The sequence below is a fragment of the Triturus cristatus genome, chromosome 10, assembly GCF_964204655.1.
Source record: "Triturus cristatus chromosome 10, aTriCri1.1, whole genome shotgun sequence".
NCBI classification, from domain to species: Eukaryota; Metazoa; Chordata; class Amphibia; order Caudata; family Salamandridae; genus Triturus; species Triturus cristatus.
In genome coordinates, this window is record NC_140593.1 from 1,096,311,484 (window position 1) to 1,096,338,746 (window position 27,263).

Below are 27,263 nucleotides of genomic sequence, written 5' to 3' on the forward strand. Positions count from 1 at the left end.
CTCGCCTTTCATTAAGTTAAAGCCATTTGCTTTCCTATACAATACCATTAGCAAAGCAAATGGCTTTAACTTAATCAAAGGCGAGACCTGTTGCATTTTCAATGCTTGTTTATTTTTGGTTACAGGCAATTATTTTACAACAGCGAGCAAATTATCTATTTACTACTCACATAGCATAGAACGCTCCTTTTTTAAAATGCATAAAAAGGTTTTCTTAAGGACCCATTGCTGGCCCTGTCGAATGCTGGGGTTCCCTAGCTTTCATTCCACCTCACGCCTCTTTCTTCCACCCCTCTAAACTTCCTGTATCTAGCTCATGAACACAGAGGCTGCCTTGTCTTGATTCCACCTCATTACTCTTTCTTCCACCACCGTACACTTGGTCTCTTTATCTCAGTCGTTGACGGGGGTGGGAGGAGGGGGGAGGTTCAGTCGGGGACGGGGGGGGGGGGGGGGGGGGGGGTCAGGCGTTGTGGAGAGGGGGGGGGGGGGATCAGACACTAAATTATCAAGATAGTTCTTTAACAGAGAACCGTATTTTTGTGAAGGTGACTGGGTTAGTTGGGTTTAGGAAAGGCCATAAACGTCACACCAATAGGAGGGGAGCTTACCTACTTGTCCACTGAGATGCGCGCTCTAGCGTTCTCTGCTAGTGTTTACTAGCAACGGACTTCTAAATACAGTTGCATTCTGGGAGAAGAAATATGCCGCCGCCGAACGGCAATCACACTAAGCGCCGCCCCCTATTAACTGAATCTCCGTTAAATAATTTGTTTACTTTTTGATCCGTTCAATAGCTATCTGAAATAAAATGCTGTTTTTTGTGGAACATCTTCATGGGCCTGTGTTTTGTAGTATTCTAAAATATACATGTAGTTGCGTTTAAAAAGATACCACAAATATTATGAGTATGAAACAAGTTTGATATGGTTAACATCCCTTAAGTCTCCGAAAAATCAAGTAGTCACAGTACAACTTCAAAATGGCCCCGTTATTTTGCACAACTTATTAGTCCTCTGTCAGCGTCGACGCCACTTGTGCCACCATTCCAGGGAAGGGACCGTCTTGTATTTCAGGCATAAAGGCTTCAGGTACACGAACAGCTGGAGTACGCGGGCTGAATTATGTTGGCAGCCGCTCAGCTACTAGACGAGTTGATGGGCAGGGACCGTAACCTGGCTCCTGACGAGAAGAGGTGTCAAGTTCACTGGGATCAAGAGACGGAGTACTGCCACTGTTTCGAAGCAGGATTGCCTTTTCTTCTCAGCTGACTACTGGCCCAGCGGTCTTGCGCAAAGCTATGCCAGACCTTTCCTGGACCCCAGGCTTTGACGGGCCAATAGAGGGTTACGTGGAAAAACATCCTGGGAGACGTAGATGCATATATAGACAGGCACGGTCCCGAAAGTGAAAGAAGGACCGCGCTGCAAGCATTGGGATCTCTCGTCTTTATGGGGCCATGTGTTTAAACACATGGCCCCATAAAGATAAGAAACCTTTTACGTCAGAAGGAAAGCAGGCGAGCCCGTCCAAGTGGACCGTCCGAAAAAGCCAAAGGGAGGCAACAGACAAAGCTCTTTTCCGATGGCTGGCCACCGTTTAGCATAAACGGTGACGCCGGCCAATGGGGGCGGGGCTTAAAGCCCTTTTCTAAAAGTACTCAGTGACATTAAATCTCGCCGAGCGAGCTGCGCATGTGCGCAGCAACACTAGCTGAGACCTAAAAAGGAAGGAGACAACATCCTTGGTCACTAGGTCAGTTGGATCCACTAAAATGTCCATGTGACTGGAATTAAGACAATCTGCCATATGGCTGGGTCCAAACTGGAATGGGCAGGAGGGGAGAAGAGAAAGATACTGGAGAGGGAACCTTTGAGCCTCTGATTTCTGAGCTCCCCTACCTCAAACAGTGCCCTTGGGCATTAGATGGGCACTTAACTGTGCCACTTCATGGATGGTACCCCGCAAAATAAATCTTTGAGCGGCCTGTTCTGTAATATGAAATGCGTGAGCAAACATCTGCAGACCCATTTCCAGTTATCTTTCAAATTTGATTTTCCAAAGCACAATGTATTTAGAGAGATTTAAAAATAAAAATGGTTGGGCACCTACTGTAAAACGGCTTGAGCCACAAACATGTCCACCTCGCTTCGATACCCACGATTGGCTGAATATTCTACAAGCATGTTTGCACAGCCTTCGCCATCTGTTGAGTGCAGGAAGTGATAACGAGATTCGCAATAGTTTTGCTCTGAAAAAGAAATGTGCAAAGATCCATGAAATTAAAATAATCCTGCTGCTGCGGGATCAAAAACTTTCACTCAAGAAAATGTGAAACATAATAAGATGGAAATTAAAATACACATTCAATAAGAAATGTAACCTGGTCTATTCCGTGACCTTAAAAGATAATAGACAAGGTTCACTGCATGACTGCCTCGGTCCCAACAATTTGTTTATAAATGGAAAGCATGAAAAACTAGAGAAACAAAGAAGGCCGTCTGCTATCTGAACAGCGCATGTTTAAGAACAACCAAGAAAAGTTATCTTTACATGAATACTTTTAGACAATATGTTCTCTATCCATTATCAGCTCTGGGGAACAAGTGGTAGCAACAAAACAGTATATTGAATACAGAATAGGACGGCTAATAACCGGGCATTGTTGCCCTAATAGTAGCTCTTCACCCCCTACCCTCTGCATTTCTCTGCACATTTCACATACTAAACGCCTGCCAGTGAAATTCAAAAGCTTATGTGCATGGAGTGACGTCAATGGTAAACAGAAGAGTTAAAATGGACGAAGCCCAGAAAACTATGTGTAACTAACCTGAAAACCTGACAGCAGCTTCCCTGATCTTTCTCATTCTGGGACCCCAATGCCATGCTGCACAGTGTCACAAGCCAGAGGATACTGTGTACCACTAACCAGTAGTCATGTTCCGATTTTAACTGGGAGACTGCGCTCTCATTTAAATCGCTCTCTGCTGGGCTGCTTTCAAACATGCAACACTCACCTACGAGAGGGACTGGAACAGAAAGAGTACTGCTCTAACCTGCCACCATAACAAGGTGGTGTCCAGTACCCACATGGTAAATTGCAGTCTTTGAAAGAGGTTTAGATTCAGCTAAGCCTTTAAGTCTCCAGTAGGTCTTCCACCCCCTGGAGGCTCGACGAGCTGTGGTGGCAAGGAATGAATCAACTTAACAGGGTTCAGGTCAACGCACTACAAAAAAAGGCCATTACTGTGGCAATCAGCTTAGGGAACTCTCTCTGGATAATTTGGGAGAGAACTTGCCACAACTAATCCAAGGTCATTCCAGTGCTCATGAGGAACTGAGACATCACAGCAGGCATCTCGAAAACCAACTCTGAAAAAGGTAACTTGCTTAATGTCATAAGGATCATACCGAGACAACAATGATGAATCAGGAACCTCAGTCTACAATCCCTCGCAGAACTCATTCACTGTATATATTACAGGCTATATATTGATCACACGTCAAACAAAGGGGAATTCTAGCAAAAAATGAATTTGTAGAAAGTAACCAAAATGGGGGAGCGCACCAACAGTTTGTAACTGAAGTGCTTTGAAGTCAAACATGTGAATGGCTTTACATTAGGGAAAACTGAAGTCAATGGATGTGGGAGTAAAGGTAGTGAAATCACATGGGAGGCAGGGGTAGTCAAGGAGGGCATTAAGCAGGGGAGGAATACTGAGTACTCTCCTGTACTTTCTGGTACTGAATAGCCAGCACAGGAAGACTTCTGAGCAGGGAGGTGAAACAGGTGGAAAGAAAAGATATGAAACTGAACTTTGTAACCAGGAACTGCATGAACAAACTTCTACCGTAGTGGCTTTTGTCACTATCAAGGACACAACGTAAAGAGGTGCATGCAGCACATACCTACTCCTCAAATACATTCAATTTAGACCTAAAGTTTGTTTAAAAAGAAAGTTCAACAAGCATTTGCAATGCAATAGGTCTCGCAATTGGGAGATTTTAAGCTATTGGCATTGTAATGCCTTTTATTTGTGTGCGTTTTTAAAGCAACCCATATATAAAAGGCATTGACACTAGGTTGTAAAGAATCCCTGGATAATATTCAGCTTTGCTGGTTTGCTGTTTTGTAAAAGCTATGTAGTCAAGGGGACCACACGTTGAACAGTATCTACCAATGATTACTACATCTACCATGAGTGTCATGTTTAAAGAAGCAAGAGGCATGTTAAAATCATGTCAGATATTTATTAAAATGTTATTGGGTTTTTTCGCAAAAGGAGTTCATAACGTACAATACTGAAAACACACATCAGTACCTATGAATTTTAGATGTAAACACATGTAGAATCTGTGCTTAACACAGGTTGCAGCAGTAAGACCCTCTTAGACATTCAGCAGGAGTGACGCACTGGTACTGTAGCGAGTCACGGCGGTGCTTGGGTGTGATGCTCAGCAGAGGTTGCAGCACTGAGACTCTCTTGGAGGTGTAATGGTCCGTCGGTCCAGTGAGACTTTTTGAAACCCCTGCTCACGATACTGGAACGGTAATGCACTGGTGTTTGCAGACCAGTGATGCTTCAAGGCGCACAGCACAGCACAGGCTAGTCTGACGTGCCATCAAGCACATGCAGTGAGATGGGGGCCTCTCTGTGCAGATGTGACCCTTTCTGCCCAGGTTTAGCACCACTCAGCAGCACTGCGTGTGCCACCGCCGTGCACTGGTGGCTTCTCGTGCAAGGAGTCCCTGGCACGGTCGTAGGGTTGGCTTTATTGTGAGCCCTGGCATCTGTCTGCAGCACGTGACCCGGGCACTCCACTGTGCCCTGCAGCTGCTGGCACCAGAGGTGTTTGCGTACTTACTGGGCACGGGGCACGTACCTGGCACTGCGAGCTGTGCCCAATGAACATCTGTTTCTACATCAGGCATCCCATAATTTCACACTGGCTGCTGAGAGATGAAATGCTACTTCCTGGTTCAGAGACAGGGATGTGTGCAGGCACACGCACTAACGCACAAACGCATGCACCCGCTCACACATGCATGCACACACTGACGGACCCACGAGCACACAAACACCCAGAAGACGAAGGACCGCTCACAAGCAGACACATGCACACACGCAGTTAGGGCACACAAAACATTTATACATTGGTGCACACAAAACACACCTGGAATCATGCAAGCACAGACCCAGACAGAAACATGCAGAGAAATACACACACCCGAGGGCGTATACAGAGGGAGAGGCAGGCACGTGTGCACACCACTGCTACACGCATGCACGCACACCTTCACAGCACAGCTCCAGTACACGAACGCGATTTTACAAGCACAGATTTCTTTTGTGTTTTCTCCAGAGAGGCGCTGGGTGGGTTGACTCAGTGTATTCATTAAATACTTTGTATGTTTTATGTGGAATATTATTGTACAGAAGCCCACTCTTTAGAAAATACCATTGATGTACTAATGAGATATGACATCAGCTTCTTCTTGTTTGGCTGGGCTGTTCGTTCGATTATTGGGAGCTGTGCAGCACCAAACAATAAGCATCTCACGGTGGGAGAGTTCATTTTTCTACATAAATCAGAACACGCCGTGCGATCCTTTTAGAGTTTAGAAAGAACTTTACTTGGACACTGGAGTTTCCAAGCATGTCTTCGGTCACTTCCCTTTTTTGAAAAACGTGTTCTCTCTGGGTGAGGTGCCAGAGGCGACAGCATCTAACAAGCGCGGTCCCGAAAGTGAAAAGAGGACCGCGCTGCAGCCGGAGCATGGGGATTTCTTGTCTTTATGGGGCCATGTGTTTCAAACACATGGCCCCATGAAGATAAGAAAGTGCTTCACGACAGCCGTGAAGCAGGCGACCCAGTCCGGATCGCAGGCCAAAGGGCGGCAACCAAAAACCCTAATTTCCAATGGCAGGCCACCGTTTAGCATAAACAGTGACGTCGGCCAATGGAAATGAAGGCGGGGATTAAAGCCTTTTTCTAAAAAGTACTCATTAGCAATTAATCTACGCATGGGTGCAGCAATGCTAGGTGAGACCTAAAAAGGGTCCCTTGAATCAAATCAATGCAAAATTATGACCGGCACTCATCAACCTGCATGCAAAGCAGCAGCAAAGAAACTATGGGTTAGTAGCTCAATGAAAAAGCGAGTAAAAAAAGATCCAAACATTGTTTTTTTTTTTTTTTTTAAATAAGGCATTAACAGGCCACAACTAGCAATTAGGAATCTTGTAGCCATGAAGAAATAAAACGTATGTGAGCAAACACCAGGTATAAATAGTATATGAACCTGAAAATGTCAAATTACTGAGTAAGTTAAAATAAGAAAAAAATCCCTCGCGGTATACAAATGATACAGTTCAAATTAAGAAATACTCACATATACTACAGCACTAATAATTCTTGACATTACATAGTAGGCTCAGTATTTTGCACTGCACTCATGAATTACATGACTCCATCTAAAGTGTTTGTATTAGGAATAACAAAATGGTTACTTGAAGAGTTTTCTGGATTCGCATGCTGTGCATCATTCCGCCATCTAGTGGCTGGGGTATTTTTTTGGGGGTCGCTGTCTACCACCATTTGGTGTCCGGTACGTCCCCTGTGACGTCAGACGCCATCCTGGAGTTCGACGTGCTTGGTGGCCATTGTCAGATTCTTTTTTCTGTTTTATGCGGTTTAATCCTTTTGATGGTCCTTATTTAGAGTTTAACGTTGTACTTTGCTTCCCCACCCGTTTGAGTTTCTTTTAAGGGAAGGCTGGGTGGGTTGCATGTGAATACAGAAAACTCTTCAAGCTGCAAAACTACTCCTACTTGTAAGTAACCATTATGTTTTGCAGCGCGAATCCTCTTCTGGATTCACATGCTTTGAAGGAAGCATGCTTTGAGAGGAAGACTTAGCAAACAGGTGTTGAAGCACCCTTTGTCCAATTTGAGCCTCCTTATTCATTTGTATATCCACACAATAATGCTTTGTAAATGTGTGTGGTGATGCCCATGTTGCTGCTGCGCAGATGGCATCGATAGGTACATTTGCCATGAAAGCTAGCGTTGCTCCTTTCTTCCTAGTGGAGTGAGCTGTTGGTTGTATAGTTAGTTCTTTTTTGGCAGAGATCCATCACTGGTGTTCCCCAGATGTTGAACAGGTATTGTAGTTTGCATGAGCTCCTATTTGTGTGAGCAAATGTTTTGTCTGCTTAGCCGGTCTACTGTGACGTTGTCTACCCCTGGTGGATGTACTGTTTGCAGATTGATATGCTGTGGTACTGCCCATTGCCAGCTTTCTTGCACAAGTTTGCTCAGAGGAAAATATTGTGTTCCACACTGTTTTTTCACGTAAAACATTGTAGTTGTGTTGTCTGTTTAGGATGGTCCTCCCCTGAATCTGTTTCTGGAATGCTTTGAGTGCCAGAAGAACAGTTTATTTCTAAGAAATTGATGTGTTTTATGGAGTCTTCCTCGCTCCATCGCCCATGAATCTGTAGTTGGTTCAGATGTGCTCCCCAACCGTTGAGGGATGCATCTGTGGTGATTGTAACACATGAAGTGGTCTTCCTGAAAGGTCTCCCCTGTGCTATATTGTTGGATGCCCACCATTGTGTCTCTGCTTGTATCCTTTGTATAACAACCACTAGATCTTCCCAACTCCCTGTGGCTTGTGACCATTCTTGGAAACCCACGGCACCCACCCAAGGGCTGCCGAAGAGGTGTCAGGGACTGCCTTGACTGTTTTCGGTTCGTGGCCCGTCGGTTCCGACGGATCTTTGGGTCTTACCTTCTCAGTCTTTTTCTTCGAATCCTTCGCCTTCTTCTCGGCGTGGCTTTTTTCTACGTCTTTTTCAATAACTTTGACGTCTGATCCTTCAAGGGTGGATTCTGCAGGAGCTGCATGCTCCTCTTCCTCGCTCGAAAAACCCATCTCATTCATGGAAGGTTTCTTCGTTGGCATCGTCATCATGGTGCAGTGGGCCTGTCTCTGATTTCAGCGTGTTCTGAGAGTTTGGCAGGAACGCTGCACAGGCCTCACAGTCTTTGTCCTGGTGATCCTTGGGTAGGCAGAGGTTGCACATGGTGTGTGGGTCACGCTGTTCGTATTTGTGATGGCACTTTGGGCAGAATTTAAATGGGGTCTTCTCCATGGCCCCTACCTCGTCATTTGTGGCCCTGGGTGGTCCTCTGGTGTTGAGAAAAAAGGTCAGCTGTGCTTCTGTCTGACTCAGCGTTGATGATCGATCTCTTATCGTTGATCCTATCGATGACGATCTTTTCTCGAAGTTCTTTCGAAAAAACTAACTTTTCTTCAGAGCTTCCTGTCTTGCTTTCAGACCCAACAGCAGAAAAAAGAATCCGAAGATGGCCACCACGCACGTCGACCTCCAGGATGCCGTCTGACGTCATACAGGGGACGTACCGGACACCAAATGGTGGTCGACAGCGACCAAAACAAAAAAAAAAGACCCAACCACTAGATGGCGTAATGATGCACAGCATGTGAATCCAGAAAAGGATTCACGTTGCAAAATATATATGCTGTTCATGGCAAGGCAGAAAAGAATAGAGAAAGAGAACACTACCTGCAACTTTTGATCTCGCTGCAAGCAGGGCTTCCATGAGTTGTTTCTGGGGTTTCCAGGCTTTTTAGGGTCTGCAATGGTGCTCAAAGGCTGCTGACTACACTAGCAACCATAAAATTCTTATGCACAGCACCAAACTAAATTTGCAATGTCTTGTTTAAGTGTAATCTCTAGAGTTCTTATGCTGAGGCAAGTGAACAAGAAATGTGGCCTAGTAGGCATTAAGCCAACCATGTTATCTTGGGAGGATGGTTTCTAATATGATTTATTGGCAAGGTAACGGACACCTAGAAATGGAAAATGTGTGATGGCAAGTCATAACTCTGCCTTTTGTAAATTACCACCATTCCCAAGATACCTTGATGTAAAAAAAAAAAAAAAAAAAAAAAAAAAAAAAGTAATACTGGTTATTGTGAATTTTATTAAAAATTACAATTACAGTAAATGTGATTATATAAAGTGTTAAATATAATAGTAATTATGATTATATTATGTACACCAAGTAAAATTTCTAAATGTTTTAATTAATTTATTATTTCAGAGCTGGTGGTAAATGACCATGCAGCATCATGAAGAAGACTGAAACAAGCGCATCCTGTCCCTCTGATCCTCAGTGTATAATTTATGGTTAAATTTCCAACATGGAGTTACGCAGCCAAGCCAGCAGGACTACTCATCATGGAAAGCTTTGTTAGAGGCAGTTCAAGTAAGGAATCCTATTCCACTGGTAGACATTGCGAGAAATGTGGAAAGTAACACAGTTTTACCACAGGAAGTGCAGAAGTTTGTTTACTATGAAGAGATATTTACAGACTGTTAAGCAAAAAGTGTCAGTGATGATGCATGAGTAAACGCTTAAACAGAAGAACATCATAAAATTCAAACGTGTATGCTGAAGAATGTATATTTTGAGTAAATAAAATGCTACAAGGGAACATCGACGTGTGAGAAATTAATCAAGGCCAAGGAGCTTAGAGCTGACAAAAGGCTTCGAGAATGTGCAACAATTGATTATGATTCAAAGATCTTAGTTTGTAGTAGGGACATAATGGCAGCAGAAGCCCATTATCATGCATCTTGTTATATGAACTATACAAGGGTTAAAGGAAAGGAGGAAGTTCATGCATCTAGAGTTCAAACCGATTATCACTACAGAAATATGAGAGATGAAGCAGAAGATGAACTATTTCAATACATTAGAACTGTGATTATTCCTAACAAAGAAGTAATACGTGCGACTATGCTCACTGAAGGGGCTTGAAACCCTCATGACACGCAGAGTAACACAGGGAATAGACAAATCAACCAAGAAGCACATTAGAATAGAATTGTCTCAGAGTTCGGTGACAGCCTCCACATATCCCCAGACAATCATGGAAAAGGATTGGCCCAACCCGATAGTGCGATGCTACAGGACTTTGTAAGAGAAAACCAGAGTTTGAAAAAAGAATTATCAGTTTTAAAGGTTAAGGCAACAGACGAACAAGATCATTGATCAAACATCATTGCACATAAGAACAAGGTTTACAGAACTTGACATCAACACCATGGCCGTCTCATCCATCAGACATTGATTCATTTACAGTGGTTGGTTACCTTAAACGGTTCAATTAGGATTTCTGATTGGTAATCCGGAAAACAGAAAACCGCCCAAAAGGGTCGCCTTACTTATGAAATCATTCAATCAGTACATCATATATGCAGTGACAAATGGCCAGCAGAAACCCCCAAGCAATTGCTGCTTCCATATGCTGTTAAAAAGCTGATAGGCAATGTTGAAATCATTCTCGCACTAAACACACTTAGTCATGGGATTTCATATTCACAACTGGAAGAAAATGATACCACCTTGTGTCTTCAGAAACTTGCTGCTACCTTAAATAAGCAAATTGTTCTTCCAGCCAACATTCAGCCTCATGTCTTCACTAACTGAGCATGGGATAACATTGATAGGATGGAAGAGTCTCTTACTGGTAAGGGGACAACTAATTGAGTCAACAGTATAGCTGTGCAGTCAAAGTTGTTTGGACCACAACCTTTTAACCCTTGCCTGCGTTGGCCGGCCCCTGGCCGTCCAACGTTACAGTGAGCGTGGGCGGACGGCAAGGAGCTGTCCGATTTGCACATACGTGAAATTTTACCACACTGCGGGAAACTTTCAGCCACGTTCAAGGGGTTAAAGCTCTTCTCCCAAGCATTGAGACACAAAAGCAACGAACATTAACCACCACAAATACTGAAGAATTGTTCATGTACATTTCTAGTGAACATGAACAAGTTGGGCTTCAGCCATTTATGACAAGTCCTGAAGTCATGTTGGAATGTGTTACCCAATTGAAGCCAGCACAAAGTACATAATCTAGGATAGTTACAAGACAAGTGAGCCTTGAACAGATAATACCAAGTTGGACAGGATGCAACACCGATACTAGAGATCTAGTTAGTATATCACAGGACTCCATTGGCTACTTACCGACCGTTAGTGCCCCTGCAAATGAGTTGACAACTGTTTCTGAAATTTTTAAACAGTCAGAGCCGATAAGGGAATCGGTGCATTTGGCAAAAATTGTAGTGGTCATGCATCAAGCTCTCTACACACAAGCAACGGATATTGTGTGGAAGCATAAAGCAACGTACGACAGAATCAGTCTTCCACGGTTTTGGGGGAAGGAAATAGGAGTCAAAGAACTGATGTTGTGTTTGATACTTACAATGATAAGTCTATTAAGAGGAGCGAAAGGACAGATTGAAAGACATGGGAGGAAATTCCTAAACCACGTAAGGAATAAAAAAACTGTTGGAAATGGCCCTTTTTGCAGGGTTATCCCGAACTTTTTGCTTTTTCCTCCTATTTTTTTTCCTGACCTGTGTGTGTTGGTTTTAGGACTCTGGGCACTTTACCACTGCTAATCAGTGCGAAAGTGCATATGCTCTCTGTGTAAACTGTGTTATGGATTGGCGTTTCCATGATTGGCCTATTTGATTTATGTGTCAGTCCCTAGTAAAGTGCACTGAGTGCCAGGGCCTATAAATCAAACGCTGTTGGTGGGCTGCAGCACTGGATTGTGCCACCCACGCAAACAGCCCGTAAAGTGTAACTCTGGCCTGCCATCGCAGAGCCTGTGCGCAGACTGAGGCTGCCATGTCGACTTGGCAAGTGCACACACTTCCAAGTTCCGAAACCTTCCCTTTTCTACATGTTAGTCACCCCTAAGGTAGGCCCAAGGTACCCCTGTGGGCAGGCTGCATTGTATGTGAAAGGTAGGACATGCCCTGGTGTGTGTGGCATGTCCCGATAGTGAATTACAGCCTACTTCGTTTTTCACTATTGCATGGCTACCTGTTCCCCATAGGCCAGAATGGGCAGTTTGATTATTACATCCTATGATCCTAACTGACCCAGGGAACATGGTTTAAATTAGAGTTTAGTATGCTTGAACTCAGAATGATAAAATGCATCTTTTAGTGAAGTTGGTTTTAAACATTCTGTCTTGAAAATACCGCTTTTGGAAATTAGCTATTTTCTTGTCTAACCATCCAAGCCTTCCACTGCTAGGTTGTGTATTCCTTGTCTGGAGTTTGAGTGACAAGGGCTGGGGGATTCCAAGAGACAGGGTGAGTCAGCATAGGGCTGAAAAGCAAGATGTACATGTAGATGGGTGGGAGGAGTTGCACCTGGGACCTGAATCGAGCTGTGCCTTCCCTCCACAATGCTGGCTCCACCTCCTGTGGTGCGGCTGATGTCCCTAGCCTACACTGTGAAAGGAAAGAAGAAGTCTTGTCAACAAAGTGCTCCAGCGGCGCAGGGGCTGTGTAGGACTCCCAACACTCTTGTTGCTCCTGGGGCTGGAAAGTGGGTGCCGTGGTCACCCACGGGTACGGAGGTATTTATTTATTCTGTTCGAGTGGTGACTGGTTTTTTGGGGAGTTGGGGGGGGGGGGGGGGGGGGTAGTTGATCGTTAGGCGCCCTGGCGCCATTGTGGTATTCTCCGCTTGTTTATGGCTGTAACACAGAGAAAATGAGTCCTGCATTATCCTTCTCTACCCTGTGAGACGCTGGCACCTTCTATCGCCGCCGTACCCCCGGGTTGACGGCACTGGGCTGTGTTCGATACGACAAAGTGCATGTGTACAAACTGCGCGGCCGGCCCGAGGGGTTGTAGGCTAAAGCTGTGTATTGTGAACCATAACAATAAAGGTCTTTCAAAAAAAAAAACAAAGTGCTCGAGGACTGACCAGAACTGGTTTGGACTAGGCAAAGGCATCTCTGTCTCCAGAGAACAAGGAGAAATGGAGGATAGAAGGGGGACCCAAACCCCAGAACTTGAGAACTCGCTGGAATCAAGGAACCTGGCAAGAAGAGCTGGAAGAGCTGCCAGGAGGAGTACTGCCCCTTTGCAGTGTTGTTGCTTTGCTGGGTTGGCCTGCAGCTGCTGCTTCTTCCTTGGGCAGTGAAAGGACTGGACTGAACTTTCTCTACGTGTGCTGAGTAACTCCAAGGGCCTGAAACCGAGCTGGCCTCCTGTTAAGAAGTCTCAGGACTGCAAAGACTTCACTAATCTCTGGGTACCGCTCCTGGGACCGCTGTTTCAGTTGTCACAGAGAAGAGGAAACCGCGACAGACTGTCACTGACTCCGTCGCTGGCCTTGTGTACCGAAGGCACCGCAGGCCGCACCATCTCGCCCTGCACCGCAAGCCTTGGTCTCACCAACGTAGTCTGTACGATCGTTACCGAGCCGCAGCCTGCAGCAGATCAAGAAGACACCGCAGCCCGCACCGCCTCGCTTCACTTCCCTGGCCTGGTCTCACCGACACGATAGTCGCTGGCTCGACACCCGTGACCACCTCGTCACGCACAGCTGTTCGGCTCCCCCAGCGCCCATTCCCGCCAACCGGATCTGTCGCTTGCATCGCAACCTGCCAGCACCGCATCGAGCACCGTCTCACCCTGCACCACAAGCCTTGGTCTCACCAACGTAGTCTGTACGATCGTTACCGAGTCGCTGCCTGCAGCAGATCAAGAAGACACCGCAGCCCGCACCGCCTCGCTTTACTTCCCTGGCCTGGTCTCACCGACACGATAGTCGCTGGCTCGACACCCGTGACCACCTCGTCACGCACAGCTGTTCGGCTCCCCCAGCGCCCATTCCCGCCAACCGGATCTGTCGCTTGCATCGCAACCAGCCAGCACTGCATCGAGCACCGTCTCACCCTGCACCACAAGCCTTGGTCTCACCGACACCGCCTGGCCGATCGTCACCGAGCCGCTGCTCGCACCGCATCAAGAGGACATCGCGCCTTGCACCGCTTCCACTTTGCATCACAACCGCGACGGATGCCAAGACCGACTTGCACGCCCATGTGAGCCGCACTAAGAAAGGTACTGTTAACGAGTCTGTTCATGTTGTAGCTGGCCTGTACCGACGCGGTCAGCGGGAACGAGCTACCGACTCGCACAAACTGTGTTTTCAACGTATTTTTGCAATTTAAAAACATCTTGAGAAGAAACTATTTTTGAAGTACTATATTGTGGATTCTTTATAGTATTTGGTCTTGTTTTAAGTATATAAAAATATTGGCTATTTTTCTAAACTGGTGTGGTGTCCTTTTGTAGTGCTTACATTGTATTACTGTTGGTTTTGTGCAAATGCTTTACACACTGCCTCTAAGATAAGCCGGACTGCTCGTGCCAATCTACCACGGGGTGAGCAGGGGTTATTTTAGGAGCGTAACTCCCTTATCCTGACTAGGAAGGAGGGTCCCTACTTGGACAAAGGTGCAAGCTCTTGCCAACTAGAGACCCCCATTTCTAACAACGCTCATCACATTTCTTGTTAACAAATGGAGGAACCCAGAGTGTTTTGTAAAAATTGAGAATAAAACACTGTTTGCGAACTGTGTATATAAATGCCACAAAACCACATCTGAAGGGAGCCACAAAGCGACTGATCTCAACAGTACACACAAAGCAGCAGATGGTAGTTCGTTGCTGTATACTGCACTCGCTGTTAATGAGGGTTATGAGGCCGTAATGATAAGCTCAGATGACACTGATGTGTTTAAGTTTCCAACAGAATCATGGTTAAATTGTTTCTGAAATATGGTACTAAAATACCGATGCAAGCCTAGACATTGGGAAAATAGTTTCAAATCGTGTTGAAAATGTTTGTTGAGCTACGATAGGTCTCAATAATTTGTGGAAAAAGGAAAAGTAAGTGCATTCAAAATCCTGTCTGCCAACAGACATACAGAGGAAACATTTTTGCAGCTCGGAGACGAATGAGGTCTCTCTGAAGAACTCATGGACAAATTACAGCAATTCACGTGCTTGCTGTATGCACCAAAATTTTCGGTTGATCACATGAAGGACTTGAGATATCACCTATTCTGCACAAAGAATGGTGAGACAGTCCTCAACTTCCACTTTGCAGGGGCTGTCTGTAGAAACATGCAAATTATGAAGCCGCTATTAAAATGTGATGTCTGCTGAACGATCACTAGGCACCTAGTCAAATTGAGAGAGGGTGGAAGTTGGGAAAATACATGGAAGCAGATTAACTAGTAGTGGACTCGTGGAGGGGCAACCAGCTCCTCAGGCTGTGTTAGATCGAATAGCTTGTAACTGCAAACTACGAACATGTGTCTGCAGTATAAATGACCGCAAGTGCACGACATGTGCTGACTTCCAGCCTGTGAAAATCAATCAGACGCCGAAAATGAAGACACCTATTCAGAGGATGACAACTGGGAATGATAAAATTGTGTTTATGTTCACTCATGACATACATTGCCTATGTCAGACGCAAACAACCATTATTTGCAATTGTAAGTGAAAATTATGCATATCTTGTGGAATTAGATTTATTTTTCCACACATGATGAATTTGTATGCTATTTATCAAAAATATGAAAAGGAATATGCTACTTACCAGTATGCATCTGTTCTTGGCATGTAGAGCTGCAGATCTACACACTTTTGCATAGATCGCCATCTGGTGTTGGGCCCGGATGTTTGCAGTTTGTTTTTCCTCTTGGAAAGTCTTTGGAAGTCACGAGGTCGGTGACTCCTCCCTTGGATTGTATTGCGCATGGGCTTCGGCTCCATCCTCAGATTGTTTTTCGCCAGCAGGGAAAGATGGAGCGTAGTAATAGCAGTGAAGAAACCCATGTGTGTTGTATCTAAATAAGATAGACTGGAACAGATACAGGTAGCCGGGGAGGCGGGTGGGCGTGTGTAGATCTGCAGCTCTACATGCCAAGAACAGATGCATACTGGTAAATAGCATATTCCGTTCGAGACACTTTTGCGTAGACTATATAGCAGTTCCCAAACCTAGCGGCGACCACCGGTATCTGTTGCAGTGGTTTGAAATAGTGTTTTTAGTACAGCCTGGCCCACACTAGCTTGCTGCTTGGTTTGCACATCTACACAGTAATGTTTAGTGAAAGTGTGCAGTGTTGACCACGTAGCTGCCTTGCAGATATCATCTATTGGGATGTTCCCTAGAAAAGCCAAGAAGCCCCTATCTTTCGTGTAGAGTGGGCTTTAGGGGGAACAGATAGCGTTCGTTTTGCTTTGTGGTAGCAAATCTGTATGCATTTTACAATCCACCTAGCTATCCCTGATTTTGAGATGGGGTTGCCTTTGTGTGGTGGAGAGAAAGAGACAAATAGTTGTTTGGTCTTTCTGAAAGGTTGTGTTCTCTGGATATAGTAAAGTAAGGCCCGTTTAACATCTAGCGTGTGTAGAGCCCTTTCTGCAACAGTTTGAGGTTGCGAGAAAAATACCGGTAATTCTACCGATTGGTTTAGATGAAAGGGGGAAATGACTTTAGGTAGGAATTTTGGGTTGGTACAGAGAACAACCTTGTTCTGGTGCATTTGGAGAAAAGGTTCTTGTATGGTAAGTACTTGTATCTCACTGACCCTTCTAAGGGAAGTGATGGCTACAAGAAAAGCTGTTTTCCATGTGAGAAATTGCAGTTCGCATTTATGCAAGGGTTCGAAGGGCGGTCCCATTAGCCTTGTGAGAACTATATTTAAGTTCCACACAGGTGAAGGTGGTACTCTGGGGGGAATTATTCGTTTGAGGCCTTCCATAAAGGCTTTAATGGCAGGCACTCTGAAAAGTGATAGGTGCTGTCTGTTTTGTAGGTAAGCGGCAATTGCTGCGAGGTGTAGCCGAATGGATGTATATGCTAGGTTACACCTTTGTAGATGGAGCAAGTAGCATATGATGTGCTGTATAGATACGTCTAGAGGATTGATTGTGTTATGGCAATAACAACAAATCTTTTCCACTTGGCAGCGTAGCAGGCTCTAGTGGTAGGGCGTCTAGCTTCTCGGATGACGTTCATACAGTCAGGGGGAAGGTTAAGGCATCCGAATTCTAGGATCTCAGGAGCCAGATCGTAAGGTTGAGCTGAGCTGGGTCCGGGTGTCTGATCTCTCCATGGTTCTGGGTTAGGAGGTATGGTGAGAGGTGTAGCTTTTGGTGTGGTACTACGGAGAGTTCCAGCAGCGTGGTGTACCACGGTTGTCTGGCCCACGTTGGATCTACTAGGATCAGTGTGAGGGAGTGCTGTTGTAGCTTTCGCACCACTAATGGAATTAGTGGGAGAGGTGGAAAGGCGTACGCAAATTTGCCTGACCAGTTGGCATATGGATGGCTTCCTACATAGCCCAGCGCTTGCTTCAGGGTTGATGGGTCCTAGTTGTGATCTGAGCCACGATATTATCATTATGACACCCCCTCCTAAAGATCGTTCCTGTTTGATTAATTCTTTTGGTTATAATTTGTTACCATCTGTTGAAAAGATCGACCCCCATTTTGTCTTAGGTCAAGCAGTTGAAACCAGGGTTGAAAAGTCTACACTAAAATTGGGCTCTTGGAACATTGCTGGGCTGGGGTCAAGGCTTGAGATTCCTGATTGGGCAGACTTCGTTGATGAGTTTGAAATATGGGCATTTCAGGAGACCTGGGCATTGCTTCCCCACTTTCGTACAGGCTTCCTGAACTTCCACAAACCCGCTGTTAAGAGTCATAGAGGCAGACCTATGGGGGGCTTAACCACCTGGATCCGTCAATGTGAAGGTGTCACCGTGACAGAGGTTCCAATCGATAGTTCTGATATTTTGATCATTAGGGTCAAATCCCGTAGCGGCCTCAACCTTCTTATAATCAATACCTATGTAAGAGGTCTCCCGGGAGGCAAATGCTCCCCCACTTGTCTTCTATTGGAGAATTATCTAGAGACTGCTCCTATGCCCACTAATAAGATTGTGGCTGGTGATTTTAATGTTTGTTTTGAGCCCTTGGGGGCCGATTGTGGGGACTTCACTGAGGAAGAAGACTCAACTTGGGGTGTTCCCATGCTGGAGTTGGAACCAGTAAGCAAATGGTCTCATGCTGCCCTTTTTATGAAGGGTTTATGTTTAAATCAGGGCATGAGAGCAGTTAATGGGCGAACTAAATCTGATAGGATGGGGAGGAGGACATTTGACAATGGTAGATCAGGGAGCCGAATTGACTATATATTAGTCAGTTTGGAGTTGTGGCCGCTCATAGATGACATGGTAGTAGTAAGTAGAATCGAGAGCGACCACAATCCCCTTGCACTGAGCATCAAGGATAATAGCTTTGCAGCCTCCCCCACCCTCTCAGATGGCTGTTCCCCCATAGACGTCATCCTTACTAATGATCTCAGAAGGGTGAGATGGCCGAAAATCGCCACTTGCGAATCCTCACGTGTGGCCATCAGAAAACTAATTAATAGTACCCTGGCCTCACTTAACCAAATGGAATCTCAAAATTCGATCAAGGATAATTTCCGGGACACCCATAACAAACTCTTTGCCGAGCTCAAATCCTTTTTTGTGAAAAGTCTTCCCGCCACTGGCAGGGGTAAAGAGTTGAGACCATGTACGTGGTTCAACAAGGATTGTAGAGTGGCCCTAAGTGCTTTGAAAGTGGCCATTAAATCCGGCTCTCTTTCTACCATCCAAAAATGTAGACTTGATTATAAAACGGCCCAATCTAAGGCCAAGCAAAACTGGGATGAAGATCGTTGGAGGGATCTATATCAGGCTTGTCACGACCGTAACATGATCCAATTTTGGCATCTCCTCAAATGGGGTAATGCCCCCTCTGATATCTGCCCCTCTAACCAAGTAGAACCACAACAGTGGGTAGCGTATTTTGAGGAACAGTTTAAGGTTGGCACTTCGACGGACAAGCAGTTCTCTTGTCCTCCAGGTGTTGAAAACACACTAAAATTCTCCTCGGGTGAAGTTAAGTTAGTCTTACGATCGATCAAGAGTGGCAAGGCCCCAGGACCTGACTGTATTCCTGCCGATTTATTTATTCAGGAGCAAGATGCATGGATTCCATACCTGACCCTGCTGGCTAATGCCCTTGCGGGTGGTGCTGCTGTCCCTGACTCATGGCTCGGGGCAGAGATATTACCGATCTATAAGAAAGGCGATCGCTCTGCCCAGGGCAATTATAGACCTATTAGCTTAATAGACGCAGTACAAAAAATTATTGCCCGCCTTGTTCTGGGTCGTATCCAAATTTGGATGTCTGACTCTGATGTGTTGTCTCCCCTTCAGGCAGGGTTTGGATCACACACTGGGACCCTGGACCAAGTATTTAGGGTAGTACTTCTGTACTGGAAGGTCGTTTTTCTGGGGGGAGGCAAGTTGTATGCGGCCTTCGTAGACCTAAGGTCTGCGTTTGACCTTGTGCCGAGGGACAAGCTATGGAAAGTACTCTCGGATATAGGCATGCCAAAAGAACTGGTCTCTTTTTTGGTCACCATTCATGAAAACACGTACGCCCGTGTCCGATGGGGTAAACCCGGGGAGCTGACTGATAGATTCAAAGTATCTAAAGGTGTTCGACAAGGGTGTGTACTCGCTCCCACCTTGTTTTCACTTTTTATCAATGGGGTTGTAAATTATTTCTCAAATAGCCCTACTGATGCACCTACCCTGGCAGGAATGAAAATTCCCCTGCTCATGTACGCGGATGACACCCTTTTGATCTCGAAGACAAGGCAGGGTTTGCAGCTGGCCCTGTCTCGCTTCGAGATCTTCTGTCGCGAGCATGAGTTGGAGATAAACGTTGGGAAGACCAAGTTCATGGTTTTTCGCGGCCCCCGGCGGGTTAAGGCGGAGGTGTGTCTGCTTATCCCAAACGGCAGTGTTTACCTATCTTGGGGTCACCTTTAGCGAGACATGCAGCTGGTCCCACCAGCTGGATCTTCTCGCTCTTAAACATGCTCAATTGGGAGGAGCTTTGCTGAAAGAGCACAAGCACTCTTTAACAAGACCAATAGCTCCACTTATGAAGATCTATGGCTCCGAGATTTTACCTGCAATTTTATATGGAGCTGAGATCTGGGGTTTTAACAACTTGTCTAAATTGATGACCGCCCAGAATAAATTCCTCCGGTCAGCTATCGGGCTCCCCCAATCCACCCCGCGTATCCCCCTATTGTATGACCTGGGAATTCGGCCTATAGAGGACTGGGCAGGGTACAGACCCCTGGCGTTTTGGCGTCGTTTGTGGACGACTCCTGAACTAATTAACTATGCAAAAGCCCTCCTGGAGATCAAAGGAATGGAGGGGTCGTATAGGATTCCCTGGTTGTCTAGCATCAAAACTTTGTTGTTCGATCTTGGGATGCGTGATTTATGGACTAACCCTGATACAGTAGTCTTCCCGGCAAAAAAGGTCCTTAAGGATACGTACTGGAGTTATATTAAGAATAGGAGATGTGCTTCCCTTATAGGTTCCACGATGACTGTTACTTTCCTAGTTTATAAGGACGACTCGGTCTACGAAAGCTACTGGGATACTATTTTGAAAGTTCTTGATCGTAAACTGTATCACCAGTTTAGAGTGGGCGCTCTACCACTGCGAGGACTCACCAAAAGTTGGAGTCCTCTTGGTAGTGACAAATGCCCCTTTTGTGTAGACATGACTGAAACTATGGATCACTTCCTTTTTTGTTGCCCAATTTACCAACTCCCTAGACGTATCTGGCTTCGACCTGTTTGCAGATTAATGAGCACCCGTTCTGCACAGGTTGCTAGTAGAATCCTGAAAACAGATACCTCAAAACCTATAGTAATTGGTGTTGCTAAATTTATCAGTTGGGCATGGATCCTTAGGGCTAGGAAACTCAAGTCGTGATCTGTGCTATTAAGCTGTCAAAAATTAGCATTCATTTTGGTCCTTGGGCCAAATGGCGCGTCCCTAATTGCACTTTATTGTATTTTTTAATATCCTGCGATTTTTTTAATCTACCATTTTATGTAACATTTTAAAGGTTTTACAGTCTGTCTTGTTTTGTATATGAATTCAATTTTAGTCGAATTGCCTAATATGTGTAGTATGTCTTTTATGATGCGAATCGAATAAAGACTTTTTTGACTGACTGACTGCCTGACCAGTTCATCCATATCACATTGCCTTTGGACAATGGGTGTGGGTATCTGGCGGCGAAGCTTGGGCATTTTTTGTTTTCGTGGGTGGCGAAGAGGTCTATTTGTGGATGCCCCCACATCTGAAAGAACGGGTGAAGAACCTGTGGGTGAAGTTCCCACTCGTGGATCTGCTGTGTCGGTATGCTGAGCAGATCCGCCATGGTGTTTTGGACTCCTGGGACATGTTGGGCTAGGAGAAAGATTGTGTGGAATTGCGCCCATCTCCATATGCTCTGTGCAAGTTGAGAACTGTGGAGAGTGTGTGCCGCCTTGTTTTTGAATGTAGTACATGGCCGTCATGTTGTTTGTGCGAATGAGGACTGCCTTGCCTAAAATCTGTGTTTGAAAGGATTTTAGGGCTAGAAAGATTGCCAGTAACTCCAGATGGTTGATATGGAGTAACTTTTGTTGCGGCGTCCATGTGCCCTGCACTGTGAGGTGTAATAGATGAGCTCCCCAGCCGGAGAGCGATGCGTCTGTTAGTATTATTTGTGGAACCGGGTCCAGGAATGGTCGACCTCTGGAAAGATTTGTGGTGTTCCACCACTGCAGAGAGCGATGGGTGCGACCGTCTACCAACACCAGATCTGTCAGTTGCCCCTGGGCCTGGTTCCATTGGCACGCTAAGCACTCTTGGAGTGGATGCATCTGGAGTCTTGCGTGAGGCACTATGAACATGCAAGAGGCCATCATCCCTATCAGTTGCATAAACACTCTTGCTGGAAGTGAGTGTTGAAGTATGAATCTTTGACGCAAAGCCTGAATGCTTGCAATCCTGGCCGGATTGGGGTAGGCAAAGGCTTTTGAGGTGTCTATGGTGGCGCCGAGGTATTGCTTTATGTGGGATGGTGTTAGCTGGGACTTTTGGTGGTTCACCGCGAAGCCTAGCTGGTGAAGTAGTTGGATTGTAGTGGCGGTGTGGTGTACACATTGGTTGTAGGACGTGGCTTTTATCAGCCAGTCGTCCAAATATGGGAAGACGTGAATGTGCTGTCTTCTGAGGTGTGCCGCCACTACCGCTAGGCACTTGGTGAATACCCTTGGTGCTGTTGTGACCCCGAATGGGAGCACCTTGAACTGGTACTGTTGCGCGTCCACTACAAATCTGAGGTACTTTCTGTGGGCATAGTGTACCGGAATGTGAAAGTATGCGTCTTTCAAGTCCAGTGTGGTGAGAAAGTCGTTCTGGGAGAGGAGCGGAAGTACCTGCTGAAGTGTTACCATGTGAAAATGGTCCGAATGTATGTATGTGTTTAGAGGCCGGAGATCTAGACTAGGTCGTAGAGTCTCGTCTCTTTTTGGTATTAGAAAATATAGGGAGTAGACCCCTAAATTTTGCTGATTGGCGGGAACTTGTTCTATTGCCTGTTTTTGTAGGAGGGAGATTACCTCCTGTTTTAGTAATGTGGAATGTTCTTGTGACATTGGGCGTTGCCTGGGCGGAATGTTTGGGGGGGTAATGTCAATTCTAGGCAGTACCCTGAGCGAATAATTTGGGTCACCCATTTGTCTGAGGTGATGGTCTCCCAGACTTGAAGGAAATTTTGTAGCCTGCCCCCGACCGGAGTGGGATGGTCTGGAGGGAGCGGGAAGGGGGGGGGGGGGGGGGGGGGGGAGTCATTGGGTAAGCGGTGTGGCAGAGCGGGCGGTATTTGTTTTGCCACTGCCTTTATGGTTATTGCCTCTATAGCCGCCTCTTTGATAACCCCTTGTGAAGGTGGACTGAGCAGGGGATTTGTAGGAAGTGGACACACTATCTGAGAAGTAGCCTCTAGCCGTACCCCGAAAGGAAGAGCGGCGAAAAGAGCGCCTAGGAGGGTGTGACTACAGGGCTCCCACAGATTTCGGCGTATCTGTGTCCTTCATCATTTTCTCGAGGGCCTCATCTACCTTTGGACCGAATAGGTATTCCTGGTCAAAGGGATGGTTTAGGATGGAGGCCTGTACCTCAGGTTTGAAACCTGATACCCTCAGCCAAGCATGGCGACTGAGGAGGACGCTAGTGTTAATGGCCCTGGAGGCTGTGTCTGCTGCGTCTAAGGCACAGCGTATGGAGGTGTTAGTTATAGTCTTACCCTCTTGAATTAATTCATTGGCCCTATTTTTGTATCTTTCTGGGAGGTGGTGCATTATTGTTTCTAATTCATCATAATGCGCTCTATCGTATCTGGCCAATAGCTCTTGAGTATTGGCGATACGCCATATATTGGCTGCCTGTGACGCAGTGCGCTTTCCTGACGCGTCCAGTAGCTTTGACTCTTTGTCAGGTGGTGGTGCTTCGCCTGACGCCTGGGAGTTTGACCTCTTCCGTGCAGTGGAAACCACTAGGGAATCTAGTGGCTCTGGCCCTTTGAGATAGGCAGGATCTGAGGGGGCAGCTTTATACTTTCTCTATGCGTGGGTTAATTACCCTAGCCCTGACTGGGTCCTTAAAAACCTCTGGCGCATGTTGTATCACCCCCTTGAGCATAGGTAGTATGGAGGTAGACCTATGTGCGGTATCAAAGGTGTCGAGGAGGAAATCCTCCTCTACTGGGTCAGTGTGTAGCTCTACCCCGTGATAATGTGCCGCCCTCTGAAGTAGGTGGTGGAAACCTAATGAGTCTTCCGGTGGAGATGGCCTGGAAGGGTAAAGGTCATCTTGTGGGACGTCTGGAATGTCTGGATTATTGTAGTTGTCCCATGGGTCTGGGGATCCTGTAGGGGTGGGGTCTCGGGACACATCCCCCTGGATCGTAATATGGGTCCCCCTGATCATCATCGTCTGGAGAGGGGGGGTCGGGGAACGATGAGGTGGGGGTGGAGAAGGCGCAGGGGGCGGAGGTGGAGAGGGTGGAGGAGGTGGGGAAGGCATTCTGAAAGGGGAGGTAGCAGAGTCCTTCCTCTTTGGAGGTGGAGGCGGAGCCGGTTTGTCCAAATGTCTCTTTTTAGAAGAGCGTGCCAAATGTCCAGTTTTTGGATCCTTGGTAAGAGTCTTTTGCAAGGGATCCGGTGTAAACAGTTCCTGTGACAAGGTTTGTTCCGTCGGCGCCGAAGGTTTCGGGGCCGATGACTTTTTAGGCTTGTCTGTGCCGTGCTTAGCACTGGGCTTGGGAACCTCCGATTTCTTGGTCGCCGCCGAGGTGTGCTTCGCCGTAGAAGTGTCGGTGCCGAGGGCCTTATGGGGTTTGGTCGTGTTTCGACACCGAAGACTTTGGTGCAGAGCTCGGTGTCGAGGTAGAGGCCGGTCTCTTTTTCGTTGGCGAAGTGTGTTTCTCGGCACCGCTGGAGGGCTGGCTCGAGCCCGAGCCACCGGAAGCTTTATTTGGCTTCTTCACCGGGCCCGAAGGTGGGGTGTTTGAAGCAGTGTCTCTGGTCTTGCCTAGGCCCGGAGGCGAAGGCGTGACCAAAGCCTTTTTGGGTGTCGGCGCGGGTGCGGGAGGGGGTATAGTACTCATGACCCTCTGCGCCGGGGTGATGTCCTCCACATCCGAGTTGTCGGCTTCGGAAGCGCTGATGAGGTCCTCTTCGGTGTGCTGCTGTCCCGGATCTTCGACGTCGTCCCTGAAGATGTTGACTGGAACGGAGGTCGAGGAGTGCACCATGTTTCGTCTGGCCCTTCGATCTCGAATAGTCTTTTTCGATCTGAAAGACTTGCAGGCCGGACAGTCTCGAGCCTCGTGTTCCAGGGAGAGGCAGAGGTTGCACACCTCATGAAGATCCGTGTGGGAGAATTTGGACCCACATCGAGGGCACTTTTTGAAAGGAGTTCTTTCCATCAGCCGGGACCGGAGCTTGGGAAGGCCCGAAGGCCGCCGTCGACGACTGGAATCGAAGATGTGTCGAAGAGAAGGTGATTGAGGAGATCTGGATCTGAACAATACCGCGATGAGCGAGGATTCCGCTTCGATCGTCGAACTGGAAATGTTCGGAACCGGAGCGCGAAGTATTACATCCGAGCCCGATGGTGGAAAAAAACAATCTGAGGATGGAGCCGAAGCCCATACGAAATACGATCCAAGGGAGGAGTCACCGACCTCGTGACTTCCAAAGACTTTCCAAGAGGAAAAACAAACTGCAAACATCCGGGCCCAACACCAGATGGCGATCTATGCAAAAGTGTGTAATCTGCAGCTCATATGCCTCGAACACATTATTGCTTTCAGCTGTGGTTGCTAATCCAATAATATCAGACAAAAAGGCAAAGAGTGATGACTTGCCATCACATATTTTCCATCACGAGGCATTCTCCGATTGGTATCTATGGCCTAAAGTTGGGGTCCTGGCTCATGGCCTATAGTATAACAGTTCAATTTGCAATCAGTAAGTATGTTTATTATGCATGATTAATTGAAACCGTTGCATACACGTTAATGAAAATTTCATATTCATAATTAAATAGATAAAACAATGTTAAAAAGCCATCATTATTCAATGCGTTAAAATTCACATCTGGGCATTGCACACTTCAAAAAGTCTAAAGTGCATGTGCGTCAAGGAAAGCTGAGCTAGGGCGCTTTACCAAGTTAAGCAGCTATCATTATACATCCTATTAAAATTCACTTTTCAGTGCTTACAATCTTCTTCGGCTCTAAAGTGCCTGTGCATCAATAAGGTGCAATAGGGGGGCGGAGCTTGGCTCGCAACGAAGATGGCTGCTTGAGCTCGGAGCTCCGGCGAGCCACGTCCGATATTCGTAAATAATCCTGACCCCGACGACTCCCAGACCAACGGTCGGCCCCAGCAGAACATCCCGGGGTGCTGGACAGCTGACCGCCGCGATTTCCAGCCCGATTGAACGGGGAGGCGACCCCCGGAGCAGGCGACACGAGCGGCGTCCTAGGCCGCGGATCCCCGGCCTCGAGTGGGGTGGACGGCTGACGACGTAAGGCGGCGTGCGGCCAGCGGACCTGAGGTGCGTGGTGGAGGACAGCAGCGATTAGAGGCGGGACCCGCCGGTGCACACAGAGACAGCGGACAGCACCGAGAGTGAGGCGCCGAGCTGCTGAGAGTGCGAACGGCGGAGAGCACGCTGGGAGACCCGGGGTGGAGCCCACGGCGCACGCAGCGCGGAAGATCGGTGGTACCCCCTGCACGCCCTAAGGTAGAGAGCCTGGTGGTGAGGAGCGTTGGGGGCGCACCGGAGCTTCGTTGCAGCGGCGACTGGTGAGCCCAGCGGCGGAGGTGCGGAGGAGACAGCAGATCGGGAGTCACCGCGGGTGAGACGCCTCCGAGGCTGGGCTGAGCGCGGACGCCGCGGGCTTGGCAGACGTGCAGCTGGTACGGGGCGGGCGGCCTGCCGCACACCCGGAGTGGGCCGGGTGAGGACAACAGGTGCTACTTGATCCGCCGAGAAGCCCGCGGTGGGCTGCCTGCGACTGTGCCACGGCTGGGTGGCGACGGGAACTTGCCGGGCCGAACGGCGGCGCGCTGAGCGGAGTGGGGGCACAAGATGGATAAATCTGATAAAACCCAGTCGAAACTTAAGTTCGAGCAACGGCGCCCCCAGCCGCAAACACCGATGGAGGGAGCTACGGGAGGCGGGCCTGACCCCGCGGAAGACGACCGGGACTTGAGGGGCCTCTTGTTGTCCATGGAGAAGGGACTGCAGAGCGGCATCACTGCCCTGGGCGCCAAAATTGACGCGCTCTCCTACCGAATGGACCGCATGGGAGAGCGCCTGGACAGGCACTCGGAGCGCCTAGACCAGGCTGACAGCCGTATATCGGAGGTGGAGGGCGCGCAGACGGCACTGGACAGCGACCACAAGAAGCTAGAGCGCCAAATGCAGATGCTGCAGGACAAGACAGAGGACTTGGAGGCCCGTTCTCGGCGGTGTAACTTGCGCATCACTGGCCTGCCGGAGTCCACTGCCACAGGCCGAATGGAGACCTTCGTGGAAACACTGCTGATAGCACTGCTGGGGAAAGAAGTGTTCTCCGGGATGTTCGTGGTGGAAAGAGCGCACAGGTCCCTGGGCCCAAGGCCCCCGCCAGGAGCACCGCCCCGACCGGTCATAGCTAAACTTCTGAACTATAGAGACCGGGATGCGGCGCTGAGGGTGGCCCGGGAAAAGAAGACACTGTCCTACGAAGGGTCGCCTATTTCGCTCTACCCGGACTTCACGGCCCGGGTGCAGGAAGCCAGACGACAGTTTGCCCCTGCCAAAAAACAGCTCCGGGAGCTCGGAGTGGACT

The 27,263-nt window shown here is 47.4% G+C and overlaps 1 protein-coding gene across 1 annotated transcript in view; it reads right to left on the reverse strand.

The window, feature by feature from the left end:
- GET4 (guided entry of tail-anchored proteins factor 4) overlaps positions 1-27,263 on the reverse strand; it is a 166,892-nt gene that overhangs the window by 33,342 nt on the left and 106,287 nt on the right. Inside the window, exon 5 of the mRNA XM_085629303.1 lies at positions 2,113-2,251. Coding sequence (XP_085485429.1) covers positions 2,113-2,251 — 139 coding nt within the window. The remainder of the gene's footprint in view (positions 1-2,112; positions 2,252-27,263) is intronic.